Genomic DNA, 14,785 nt, shown 5'->3' with positions numbered 1-14,785 from the left:
GTATGTAATCTAAGTCCCATATCATCCAGTGGGCCATGAGATTGGGTAAGATTAAACCATTTTTTTAACCTAGTCCCAGATCTACAGATACCATATTATAAATTTTTCATGCGCTTTTTGGTTCCGGACATGAGTTTAGGTGACCATTTGAGTCTTTTGCTTCTTATGATCAACACAGATGTGTGAAAATATTTTATCTTATCTATAAATTAAATTTACATCTAAAAAAGCTACTTTGCATACTCTCTGGCTTTCTACTGTTGCTTTCTGCTCCTGCCAATATCGCTTAAAAAAAGTATGACAGAATATTGTACAAAAACATCTGTAAAGTATAATGACAATCATCTCACGATGGTGTAGAATCATAATGCAATGCAAACTAAGGTGATTTAAAGAATGTTAACAGGATGATTAAAACATACTATTGTTTTGTAGTAAAAGATCAGGCGCTGGTATAAATGCAATTAACTGCTCTGGACGGTTAGATTTAATATTTTTAATAATAAAAATAACCAGTAATAAATGGCTCCTAGGCATCTCTGTGACAGGTGTAAATCCAAGCAGGGACAATAACATTTCAAAGAAATACAGACTCACAATCAAATAACCTGTGAAGGGGACAAGTGGTGGAAATATTCTAGATAAACCAGCAATGACAGTGTGCAGTGGAGATTTAACCAGGCTGTGCTGTTCTGTTATGTAATACAAGGAAAAAAGAAAATATTAAAGAAAAATCTTGGTGTAGGTAAAAAATGAGAACATTTCCTGTGCAGTATATCTGTTTTTTAATTATGGTCGGCACGCTGGTTACATACCAATGCTCTGTGGAACGTGTCTACAACCTGTGAAGAAGGTCTGGGATGGACGGAAACACTATGTAGGCCCTGGGTGTGGTTGCTGGAGATACTAAGATGCTGCATGTATAACATTTCAAAACGATCCTGCCTGCCGGATTCTAACAACGCTAGTGTGAAAGTACCCTTAGTACATAGAGCTGTACCAGTGCTTTTCTGTTTTTTTCCTCTGGTTGACCAAAGCCATTTAACTCTTTTCAAATGCTTTCTCTTTTTGTTGGCTAAAGGGCCCTTTACACGGGGCGAGAATTGAATAGATCAGCACTAAGGAGAGTTCATAGTAACACTCGTTAGCAATGATCTGGAGGTGTAAATGCACTGCCAATTACCTGCGCTCTTTCATCGGGTAATTGGATCGTTAGTAAAGCACAAAAATCCTTGTTTGCAGACAGCAGATTGCGAGACAGTATGGGGAAGAGCTATTAAGACAACTTATCCCCTATCCACAAGACAGGGGATCAATGCCTGATTGAAAAGGTCCATCTGACCGCCGGGGTTCCCGTAGATCATGAGAGTGGCAACCTGTGCTCCCTCTTTCAATGGAGTGGCAAACATGCATTAATGGGACTGCTGGAGATAGCCAAGTACAATTGCCCGGCTATCTCATATAGTTAAACTGAGCAACCAGCCAACCCACAGCCCCCACCCTTCGCCCGTTCTTGTGATCTGCAGGGGCCCCAGCAGTCGGACTATGGACTACTGCCTAGCAGACAGTTATCTCATGTCCTGTGTATACAGTAAGTTGCCTTATGGGATAACCCCTATGAGCCAGCAAGCTAATGTACTCTGGTCCTGATGACAGCAACATATACTAGTTGTTCTGCCCAAAGGAGAGCCTAAATAGTAAAGGCAGATTGCAGAAGTCACCACTGTGGTGTCAAAAATGGAACAATGGCCCTGAAACCTGAGTTTACATGTGCTTCTTCCTTAAGGCAACTTCCACACTTGCGGCAGTATGATCCAGCAAGCAGTTCCGTCGTCGGAACTGCCTGCCGGATCCGCCGATCTGGATGTGACAAAGCATTTGTGAGACGCATCCGGATGTGGATCCGTCTCACAAATGCATTGCAAGAACGGATCAGTCTCTCTGCTTGTCATGCGGACAGACGGATCCGTCTTGTATCTTTTTTAAATGCCGGATCAGGCACCAATACATTCCTATGGGGAAAAATGCCGGATCCGGCGTTCAGGCAAGTCTTCAGTTTTTTTAGCCGGAGATAAAACCGTAGCATGCTACGGTTTTCTCTTTTGCCTGATCAGTCAAAACGACTGAACTGAAGACATCCTGATGCATCCTGAACGGATTACTCTCCATTCAGAATGCATGGGGATATGCCTGATCAGTTCTTTTCCGGTATAGAGCCCCTGTGACGGAACTCTATGCCGGAAAAGAAAAACGCTAGTGTGAAAGTACCCTAAGAATTAAAGTTATTGACCTACAAGGCCAACGAGAGATAACACGTAAAAATCCTCCGACAAAAAGAAAACTTCATTGCAGTTTTACCTCTATTAATCATGATTACATCAGAAATTCATTTCATGCATTAAGCTGATATCTGGCTAACATAATTAGCAAATAACATAAGAGAAAGAAGACATTCTTCAGATGAAATGGAGTGCCCAGTGTAGTTTGAAGTGAGACCGGTTTTGCATACATTATTTAAATTTTCTTCATTACGCTGAAAATGTTATATATTTTCTTTTACATGATCAATGAGAAACTGTTTAAACGCCAATATCCTAAAATCTCCAAAGATGATTCCGAGCATTAGCTTTATTCTACAATGAATAATCACTCAAAAGTAAAGATAAATAAAAGTGTGGAAGTAGAGGGGCCTACAAAGCCACTGAGAACGTCTACATCCTATCCTAAACACCTAAGAAATTCTCAATTATTAATGCAACTAATAGATTACTACATTGGTGATATGACGTTCGGGACTTTGATGCTGTAGCAACTGTGGGCAACAAATGACACAAAATAGAATGAAATGTGTATTCCAGGTAAAATTAAGAAAAACTGAAGAACTACCTAACCTCTTCTTATTCCTGTGGGTTGCTCCAGATTCCATTTTTAAGCACTGAGCTTCAATACCAAGCACAGCCACTATCTAATGGACAGCACTGTGCTTGGTAAGTAGTGAGGAGGCCACAGCGCTCACCAGGGCTCCAGTAGGTGCTGTGGCTTCCTCAAACAGCTGATCATGAGGATAGGCCATCAATATGAAAATCCCAGAAAACCCCTTTAATATGCACCGACACAATTACTCCCCAGCTCTTCTACTGGTATAGGATATGCTCATGCTCCATCCACTTGTACATAACATTACTTGCTCTCCCCCACTCTCGCTACAGCCTCTTTCCTGCCACCAGGACACACGCTTTAGTGCAGATCCTGTATTCTGCTTCCCCTAGGTAGAGTTTCATTTACCAATCAGTGCTAAAATGGCAAATTTGGTGAAAAACCTGAGTATACTGAGGAACCTAAGTGGGGTGGGCCTTACACATGACGTTGAATTCGGATGCATTTTATGGTTTTGGTAGATTTAATCTAAATAAAAACGCCATATGCTTTCTTCTCGGCTGTCAGAAATATCCTGCAGTGGCTATTCTCCTCATGCTTACTTTTTAGGGCCAGCACTATACTGCTTAAACCAGTAGGATAAACTGTACGGCGCTGCGGGACATGACTTGAGTCCCAGTGTCGTACAGGTTAGGGCGCGCCGATGTGTGCGCCCGCACATCTACGGCAGGGGGCCCGGCTGTTCCTGATGCTGGCATATTAACCCCTTGTATGCCGTGTTCAGCGCTGAGACCACGGCATACACAGGGGCTTGCATCAGGATGACTGATCAGGCAAAAGATAATAACGCAGCATGCTACGGTTTTATCTCCGGCCAAATAAACTTAACACTTGCCTGAATGTCGGCATTTTTTTTTCCATAGGAATGTATTAGTGTCGATCGACCTTCCGGTCTGTGCATGCGCAGGCCAAAAGAAAAAAATGTAAAAAAAATAAATGCTGGATCCATTTTTCTGGATGACACTGGAAAGACGGATCTGGCATTTCAATGCATTTGTAAGACGGATCAGGATCCTGATCAGTCTTACAAATGCCATCAGTTGACATACGTTTTGCCAGATCCGGCAGTTCCGGCGACGCAAGTATGAAACTAGCCTCACAATGTAGACTGCTAGTTCCAAAGAACTACTAGCAATTGATTGGGTTATAGGTTATGGCTTGGCCTTGAGAAAGACCTACACCGACACCTACCTTCTTCTTTCCGCTTTCTGGCATCCTCTTCACTCTTTTCTTTTGCTCGTAATACTTCATCCGCTTTAGCTAGTCAGATAGAAACAACAATTAGACCATTGTAATCTCATTAATATATCAGCAGCAGATTATCAAGCTTGAGGCAAACATTAATGAATACAGAAAAATGTTGTCGTGCCATGCCACATTAGCAGAAAAATAGCTGCTAAAAACAGGCCACAAAATATAAAATGACAAGAGCACCTAGATTAGAAGTATACTTGACAGTAGATATCTCCGCCAATATCATTAATATTTCATTCTATTCAGCTTGCAACAAAAGTAATACCGCTGATAGGCCAGCTACATGAAAACGTTCAAAATACATTGTTAGACACCATGCTTGATCACGTGGGTATTGAAGGCTCGCTTATTCTAACCAGGGAGCCAATACCAGGTATCACTTTAGTAATAGATCACAAAATACAAAAACAATATAGCCTTTCAAGTCTATGAACTCCTAAATTAAGAAAACAAAGTAGTCAAAATTGGTCACAAGCTCCGATACCAACTGGATCAGCTGTGTATTGGGAGGCTGTCCAATATTATTTTATGCACTTATATTAGCGCTACTATAAAGGTAAAAGGGGTTGTCCAGGATTAGAAAAACATGGCTGCTTACTTCCAGCACCACTCCTGTCCACAGGTTGTATGCGTACTGCAGCACTGCCCCATTGACTCTAATAGCAGACCCAACCCATGGACAGGGGTGGTACTGTTTGGAAGAAAGCAGCAAATGTTTGTTCTAATGCCGGACAACCCCTTTAAAGGTTTGTTCCGAGGTTTTGATATGGATGACCTATCCTCAGTATGGGTCATCATTATCTGATCGGTGGGGGTCCCGGGTGTCGGACCCCCATTGATCAGATACTGATGACCTATCCTGACACCCGGGAACCCCGTCATTTAGCTGTCTGAGAAGGCACCGGCGATCCTGTGTGCACCGCAGCCTGCTCCATGCTTAAAGGGTTTCTATCACTTCGTTTCACCTATTTAGCTTTCAGACACTAGCGATCCGCTAGTGTCTGCTTTATCTAACCATCCTAATATAAGAGCTTATTGTCCTGCCGTTTTAGCTAAAAAAATACTTAATTAGATATGCAAATGAGCCTCTAGGTGCTATGGGGGCGTGATTAGCACCTAGAGGCTCCGTCTACCTTAACAAACTGCCGCCGCCCAGCGCGTCCCTCCAGCCCCGCCCATCTCCTCCGGAATGCGATGCTCCCTCGTATTCGGCGCATGCGCAGTGAATGTCTGATCGCTTCCCTGCTCAGACATCTCCACTGCGCCTGCGCCGATGACGTCATAGTGCTCCGAGGAACAGGCGCAGGTGGAGATGTCTGAGCAGGGAAGCGATCAGACATTTCACTGCGCATGCGCAGAACAGAGACGCGCACGGAGAGGATCGCTTCAGCTGGAGATGGGCGGGCTGAGGGACGCGCTGGGCGGCGGCAGTTTGTTAAGGTAGACGGAGCCTCTAGGTGCTAATCACGCCCCCATAGCACCCTAGAGGCTCATTTGCATATCTATATAAGTTATTTTTTTAGCTAAACGGCAAGGACAATAAGCTCTTTATATTAGGATGGTTAGATAAAGCAGACACTAGCGATCCGCTAGTGTCTGAAAGCTAAATAGGTGAAACAAAGTGATAGAAACCCTTTAACGATCACATCGCCGTACATTGTATAGCGGCTGTGCTTGGCATCGCGCTCAGCCCCATAGAAGTGAAACAGGTTACATTTTTTTAAAGGGGTTTTCTGAGATTTTTGATACCGATGACCCATTCTCAGTCCAACACCCAGGCCCGCCGCCGATCACACTATTTGATAAGGCACCAGGGCGCCTGTGTGCACTGCGCCATACACTGTATAGCAGCTGTGCTTGGTATTGCACCCAGCCCCATAGAAGTGAACGGGGCTCAGCGCGATACCAAGCACAGCCTCTATACAATGTGCAGAGATGTGCTTGGTGAGCACTGGGAAGGCCGCAGTGCACACAGGGGTGCCGAAGACTTTTCAAACAGCTGCCTTCTCCTGGGTGGTCGGACTCGCACCGATCAGATACTGATGGCCTATCCTTGGAAAAAAACCCTTACATTTAAACTGTGTTATGATTGGTTGCTATGGTCAAAAAAGCCAGTCTTTTAGACAGTTGTGTCCGCACTAGTCTTACACATGTGCCCTTCTAGGATGAGTCTGGAGGCTGTAATAATATGAAGACCAGATCTGTTACCTTCTGCTACCACGTTACACAAAGTAACAAAACACTATAATCAGCATTAGAGTAAAGGAAGTACAGTAATTAAAATGAAGGGTTTCCTTACCAGCTTGTGATACATTAATGTATAAGTACGGCATATACAATATATCATGTAACTTATGGTCCTGCAAGTTTCAATTTCAGCAGAAAAGACATAGGAATAAAATCTTCACTGTGGGTAGATATTTCCCTGCTCATAAAACCCTATAAGAATACAATTCTCCTAATATTGCAAAGATACAGCTCTAGTTTAAAACATAATAGAATTAGATATTTTCTTCTCGATATATCAAGTGAACAGTACTTTATTCCTATTATGACAGCACTCGTTAAAAAGATTCTCTTTCCCTCTGGAAAACCTCTTCCCTTATTACTTAATTATCTATTAGTTGCTCAACTGCAGGGGTTTTGAAACACTTTACTACAGATGTTAAAGAAGATTAAAAATATACAGCACAGTAACAGGGGACTATCAATATACTCTGTAAATTAATTAAATTTCTGTTCTAGCACATCATTTATTCCAAAGCATTAATGTCTCAGAGGAGCCATTCCCTTTTATTGCCATCTCACTGCCTGATGAGTGAACTAAGTGAAAATAAGTCTCTAATAGCATTATACTTGATGAAATATTAAGTTTAAAAAAGTACTGCCTTGTCAGAAGAGGGGAAAAAAAATAAAAGTGAAGAATCTCAACTTTGACTAAAAGGGAGGTCGCAATACAGATACATGACATTGGTGCATGCATGAATACATTGAGGTGGTTACAGGTTCGACTAAAGCCAAAATAAGTCACGAGGGTAATGAATAAAGCCTACTGTGCATTGCCTGTTTCCATTAAGAACAGGTAGGGATTGGTCGCCGAGTCATTTCATAATGTTAAAGTGGTTATCCAGGAATGGATAATGATGCCCTATTCTCAGGACAGGTCATCATTATCCGTTGGGGTCCGAGGTCCAGCACCCCCGCCGATCAGCTGTTTCAGGGAGCCGCTGCGCTCACCGAGGCTCTGGTGAGCAATGCAGGCTCCCGGCAGTTTTCCAAGTACACTGCCATACATAGTATAGCGGCGGTTCTTGTTATCGCAGCTCAGCCCCATTCACTTCTAGGGGGCTGAGCTGCAATCAGCCATGTGACCATATACAGATGACGTCAGCACCAGCCTCCTCCTACCCTACCCCCCACCCCCCCCACCGATCTGATATTGATGACCTAGCCTGAGAATAGGGTCATCAATATAATTAGTGGATAACCCCTTTAATTTTTAAAGAAAATCTCTGATGAGAAATTTATTATATTGTATTAAATATTTAATTGGCACATACACAGGATAAGGCCTCATGCACATGACTGTATCCGTTTGGGGTCCACAAACCACAGACCTGCAAAATACAGATGCAGTCCTTGTGCCATCCGCATTTTTTTTACAGACCTATTGACTTTAGTACGGGCATACGGATGCAGAAAGCAAATGGATGATCCATGTGCTTTAGGCATCCATACGTCTGTACAGCAACAAGACAGACCATGTCCTATTCTTGGACCACAGACTCAATGAAGTCAAATGGGTCTACAAAAACTGTAGATGCAACACAGACAGTATACGTATTTTGCAGATCCGAAGTTTGTGGACTGCAAAATATATATGGTTATGTGCATGAAGCCTAAGCCACAAATAGTCTGATAGATGTGGGTCCCAACAGCTCCTGCAGCTATCTCCAGAATGGTTGTCCCCAACCTCTGTCCTTCCTGTTGAGGCTGTCACCAGCCAACACACCCTGGCATAGAGTAGATGGAGAGGTGGTGAGGGAATAGGGGTTCCACTATCTGAAGACAGATGCAGATACCATAGACACTCACATCTATCAGACATTCATAGCATATCCTGTGAATATCCCATATATATCTATGGCGGACATGCATGATTTCAATCCCACCTCTAACAAATGTTCAATCTCCTACATATTTTTTTTTTGCCAACACTCAAATCAGGGAATAACTGGGAAACTCAATAGGCACATAGATGTGGGTGGCATCACTGGCACTAGCAGCTATTGTCAGCTCACAAATCACTTTGGCCTTTGTGGGAGCCATTCACCACCATTTATAAATCAGTGCAGAGAAATTGTTCTTACTTTGCTGCAAATTAGAAAGCCAGCGCACTGTGGACACGGCCACTGTCCAGGGAACCATTGCTCCGCTATATCACTGCAGAGCGACTCCTCCTCATGGCTGATTGACACAGCGCCAGGATTCCCCTGCATCATCAGCTCTGGATCTGTATCACAAGCCTGCTACTGGCCTTACCTTTATTCACTTAAATGCTGAGTGATGATATTGGGAGAAGTAGGGTGCACTGGACACCGTGGCCCCACCCACAGTGCACAGAGTTCCTAATTTGCATTTAAATAAAAAAACAACTTTGCTGGATTTCAGGCACAGATTTTCAAAATAATGGCATGTTTCTGAATACATTTGTGTCCCCGCAAAGGCCACATGCTTATTTTACAAGAGATCTAGGAACAGACGGAGTCTTTGAAGGGGTTGTCACATGTTGCCATTTCCACAGCGAGATGGAACTAAGCGCCAACCCCAGGCAGACAGGCACTTCGCTGGTTCTCTATCCCCTAAAGCAGCATACCTCCCTCCATAATAACCCCTTCAATGCTGGGCAGGCTGATGATTAGGCTGCTGAACGACAAGTCAGGTGAGCAAAGTACCAAACCGAATCTTTGCCCTGGATCGTAGAAGGAGCAGCTTTGTCCCCGATTCAAATGACGACGATCTTGAATCATCTTTGCAAGGCTATGTTCACACTTGCGCCATTATGGGAGACAAGACCGATTGGCTATGGTCTGTTATGAGTCGGTTTCACGATTTTTTCTCTCCATTGAGTTATAATGGATTATTATGGTTTCCATCAGGTGAAATTTTTTGGTAAAGCCTAATGGAAATGAGCTGATGCTGGTACAGAGCCCAAGGTTTGGTAATTAACCCCCGATGCCAGCTTAATAAAACAAATGAAAGCTGGGCCTCAGAGGGTCTCTTGTCCATAAGTCCTCAATAAAGGAAGTCATGCCGCATGACTGATGCTCTTTTAAGGCCAAGTCCTTTACTTACAGGTCACCGAGTAGACTTTTCAGTGTCCTCTAAATTCTGTCTATCACTGCTAGGAACTTTTTTGTAATGAGAACGCAAAAATAACATTACAGCTGTATCTTTTTTATATACTTTGTGTGCCAAGTGAAAGGGAACGTGAACACCTGGGCAGGACGGTGGCTAGCACTGGTGCCTTGCAACACTGGAGTCCTAGGTTCAAATCTGACCAAGGACAACATCTGCATGTATGTTCTCCCTATGGGTTTCCTCCCATACTCCAAAGACATACTGATAGGGAATTTAGATTGTGAGATCCACTCGGGACAGCGAGTGATGGTTATGTCTGTACAGTGCTGCGGAATATGTCACTGCTATAGTATATAAGTGAGTAAAATAAAATATTCACATCGTCACACAAGACCCCACTGATGAACGATACAAGCACAAGACACTAAGCTGTGAAGACATTCCTACTTTCCTGAGCTTCGTTCAATCTTGAAAGAAAACAAGCATAACAGAAATTCTATTTAAATGCAATTTGCTTATATGTATAATTGTAGACGGACCCCCAGAGTCATGTTAAAGGCTAAGCTGATGTATCTTTCAAATTATCCTGCTTGGACTCACAATCTGCTCTTTACAGCCATCTTCAATATGTATTAGTACAGCTCATTAGACTGAAATTTAATATTGCAAACATCAGGTGGATTTCCAGAGCCTCTATTATCAGCACAAGATGGATTGCTCACATATAGATCTTAGGCCAACTGGGCACAATTTGGATTCAATAAACTCCACATTCTTGAATTTGATTTATCTTTTTTACTATGCAAGCTTGCCCTTTCCAACAAATGTGCGCCTCTACAAGGGAATTTCACCAAAATGCCATAAAGACTTGGCTATTTTGAATAATAGTGTACAAACGGTCATTTTAATAACCTGAACAAAAAAATGACCCGCTAGGCTCTGTCATTCCAGAGATTTTATTCCAATAAGTCAAAGTGTAATCTGCAGCGGGGTGTAAGTCTGAAATGCTGCCAGACGAAAAGCAGAGCTTTCATCACGGACTGTGCACAAGATCTATGGGTGTGCGCTAAGTGACAGCACAAATGCTGAAGCACTCTTCTAACACTTTCATTGCGCCAGTCTTCACCGCCTAGGTCATTCGTTCCCAGCCATGTATTCTCAACGGCTCCGTACCTGTGGACATATTTAATACTTAGTCACTAGTGACTAGATTTGCTATACTTACCATTATCATTCCTTATCTATATGGAAAAGCAATCAGTCTCTTCTCAGGTACGAACTAGAAGGCCTCATTCACACAACCGTGCCCGTTTTGTAGTCCACAAATTGCAGATCCGCAAAATACGGATGCGGTCCTTGTTGCATACACTTTCCTTGCAGACCCATTGACTCCAGTGGGCCCGTGGTCCACATTTTGCAGACTTTTCGTGGAACGGACATACGGATATGGAAAACACATGAATGAGCCATGTACTTTCCACATTTCGCAAAAAGACAGAACATGTCCTACACTTGGCAGACCCATTGAAGTCCGCAAAAAATGAGGATGCAACACAGAGGGTATATCCTTATTTTGCGGATCAGTGTGCATGAAGCCTTATTCTATATTAATCAGAAAACGTAGTCCTGAAGAGGTGTCCATCACAAGTAAGGACCTATAAGAGTAGCTGCACACATTGCAGATTATGCATGTTTTTTTCCGCACGCAAAAAACACAGTATAACCGTACAAAGCGAATTATTTGCCAAATCTCATGTACATTTTACATGTATTTTCTGTGCAGAAATTGACCTGCCGTGCAGATTCCAAAATCTGCAGCATGTCAATGTGTGCGGCGGTTGTGAACCTTTTGTAGAGTGTTTTTTCCCCTATAGACTTCAATGAAGTTGTTAACATAAACCAAAAGCCACATAAAAAGCAAACCAAAAACGTGATAAATAAATAGTGCTGTTTTATGTTCAGTTTTGGTGCACACAAATCTGCAAAGTGTGTAGGTAGCCTAAGGCCTCATGCACATGACCGTTGTGTGTGTTTTGCGGTCTGCAAATTGCGGATCCGCAAAACACGGATGGCGTCCGTGTGCGTTCCGCAATTTGCAGGACGGCACGGACAGCCATTGATATAACTGCCTATTGTTGTCCGCAAAACGCGGACAAGAATAGGACAGGTTATATATTTTTTGCGGACCATGGAACGGAGCAACGGATGCATCTTTTGCAGCCCCATTGAAGTGAATGGGTCTGCATTCAAGCCGCCAAAACAGCGGCTCGGATGCGGACGAAAACAACGGCCTTGTGCATGAGGCCTAAGATGGGGGGAAATCCTCTCCACCACTGGACAACCTTGTTTAGCACCTGCGGGGGTACGGCCACAAGTGACGGAAATGCTGTGGATTTTCAGCAACTAATTTGCATACAGAAGATCCACAGCAGCAGAAAAGTAGATAATTTGAAAAAATCTCATCCACACGCTGCAAAAAATGTCTGCAACAAATCTGCCTATAACTTGAAATGCTGCGCGGGTTTTAAATCTGCCATGGATTTCATCCTTTGCCGTGCTGAGTCAAATCTGTGGTAAAATGCATTGTATGTGGATTTTCGGCTACAAAATAAGGCCTATGAGGACATATCCTTAGGTCTTTCACAGGAGTGATTTTTCTGTCCGCATGCGATGCGTGTAGTGAACACATAGCGTCTGGACTGAATCCTGACCCGTTCATTTCAATGGGTCTGTGTACATGAGCATCGCTCTTCACGCAGCCCAGGCTCCATAGAAGTGAATGGGGCTTGCCTGAAAAATGGAAGGCATCCACTGATGGTGGTTAGGAGATGTAGATTGTTATTATTCAGTGAAAAACGCATCAAAACTGATATCAGTAAAAAAAAAACACTGAACGAACGTGTGTGCAAAACCATACGTTTTTCCATGAATAGGTCCTGACACAATCTGTATCGCTTGTATGAAAGTGGCCTTAAAGGCGTTTTCCCATATACAACATTCTCCATCTTTCCACAGAACCGATCTTGAGAAAGGAGGTCCCATAGCCCCTTGTATATACAGAGTGATGGTGCACACGTGTAACCACTGATCCATTCATCTATAACCTGTGCTATGACTTTTTTTTTAGGTGTAAAAAAGCTGCAAACCCCCTTTTTCTGACTTCCAAGTAGGAGTGGGAATGGAGTGTCGAGGACCGAGCCCAACACGTTTATTATTCGAACTTTTACACCTGGAAACTGCTGTAAAAGCAGAGTAAAAACTACTCCAGTCAGGGGAGGATCCCCCCTGCACTGCCGACTCTACGGCAGTGCAGGTGGGATCCAACACTGGCATAAAAAGCTGTCTATGGGCCCGACAGACTGCCAAGTACAGCACACGGCTACGTCCGTCAGCCCCTCAGACGGCAACACAGGTCACAAGCCACAGACAGAAGTGGTGCTGTTTTTTGTAAGATGGCAGCCATGTTAATCCTGGACAACCTCTGAACTTCTCTGAAATTGAAGGCGTAGACCGCTAATTATAAATGGGATGATATTAGCTAGCATATTATTTAAAGTGCATCTGTCATCACTATGTGTTGCCCATTTAAGGGCAGTACACCAGAATGACAAGTCTGCTGGACGGACACTTTGGGGTTATTTACTAAGCACGCCACGCCACGCCACGCCACGCCACTTTTTGGCGGAAAAAGTTGCAAGACCCTGTTTTGTGGCTTTGTAACACCGATGTGACGATGTTTTGCGCCGTGCTAGCCACCACGCAGCAGTATTTGTCCGATTGACTGATTCTAGGCATATTTGCCACGTTGCAGCCAGATCTCCACCGCTCTCTATTATAGTTAATTCATGTAGCGTCCGACAATCGGATCCAGAGAGCTCAGGCAGGCTGTTCCGGCCAAAAGAGGCTGATGGATCTCTGAACGCTAGTGTGAAACTAACCTAAGTGCGGTCCTTATACCAGGCACTATACTGTAATTTGATACAGGAGAAACAAATTGTCCTACTGAAATAGAATAGCTCAGCTAAGCTGATAAAATGCTTTTTGACTGTTTCTAATGACAACCAACAGAACTATGAATGCAGCTCTGGAGTTTAATATACATGTAGACTGAGATTCAGGAAGAGTACAAGATAAGCAATGGCAAGATACGGATTCCAATGTATATGTAAACCTGTACTCAGCCACTTCTCAGCTATACCTAAGGAAGGTAGGTGTCTGTTAAAGCCCCCAGTGACCGCCCCTGCTAGTTATTTAGTGACACATTCTAAAAAGGGGTTCTCCAGGATTTAACAACTGATGCCCTGTCCTTGGGATAGATCATCAATATCAGGTCGGTGGTGGCCCAACACCTGGCACCCCCACTAATCAGCTGTGCCAGAGAAGCTCTGGGTCAGAACTACACACCTGCATCCACTGCAGGACTGTCCCCACTGACATGGACAGAGCTATATAGTTCCAGCACCTATTTATGGTCCTGGGGCCATAACGCTTGTGTGAAAGAGGCCTTTAGGTAATCTACTTTATTGTAACTGCAGCAATGGACGGCCTTTCAATCCATTTTAACTTTTAAGCGCTTTTGTGGCATTTCAGTTCATGCCTCCGTACCTCAAAAAATTGATCATGCTCTATTGTTTTGCGGTGCGGAGGGATTGCAGACCCATTTAAGTTGAATGGGTCTGTATCAGTGAGTGCAGGCCACACAGACGGTGCTCGGGCATTGGGGACTGCAATACGAGCCCCAATACAGAAACATGGTGGTATATATATTTATGGCCCTCCATTATGCGTTCCGCCTGATCTGTGCTCCTTTTGCATACACCAGCTGTCATGACAATGGGATAGATCAATAGATGCTAGATTAAAAGGGACTTTCCTTGTGTTGAAAATCTACTTTAAAAATGGCCATAATGGGTTAAAAAAATATGCATTTCGAGTCGAGCAAGGAAGAGTAAGTGGAAGGCAGGGTCAGAATGGGAACAGCGGGGATCTGTGCAGTGAGTAATGCTTATTTATTTTTAACTCTTTATTGAAAACACATTTTCTAGTAAGCATCACATAAGAGATAATGTATTAGGTGCTAAAAGGTTTAGCGTCGTCCAGTAATAACTAGAAGATGCTGTCATTAATGTGATTTATTAAGGACAATTTACTTTTAAGCCACTAGATGGCGCAGTAAGAATAATGCTTTATTAAACTAATCTCCACACTAATAATCTGCAAGTGTTAATTTAGG

The 14,785-nt window shown here is 43.3% G+C and overlaps 1 protein-coding gene across 3 annotated transcripts in view; it reads right to left on the bottom strand.

The window, feature by feature from the left end:
* Positions 1–14,785, bottom strand: part of RSRC1 (arginine and serine rich coiled-coil 1) — a 321,466-nt gene that overhangs the window by 60,798 nt on the left and 245,883 nt on the right. For all 3 annotated transcript variants that reach the window (XM_040428147.1, XM_040428149.1, XM_040428148.1), the window contains exon 7: positions 4,129–4,197. In XM_040428147.1, coding sequence (XP_040284081.1) covers positions 4,129–4,197 — 69 coding nt within the window. The remainder of the gene's footprint in view (positions 1–4,128; positions 4,198–14,785) is intronic.

This window comes from Bufo bufo, chromosome 4 (genome assembly GCF_905171765.1).
Source record: "Bufo bufo chromosome 4, aBufBuf1.1, whole genome shotgun sequence".
Lineage (NCBI taxonomy): Eukaryota > Metazoa > Chordata > Amphibia > Anura > Bufonidae > Bufo > Bufo bufo.
Note: the sequence above shows the minus strand (reverse complement) of the source record. Positions and strands in the feature narration are given on the sequence as shown.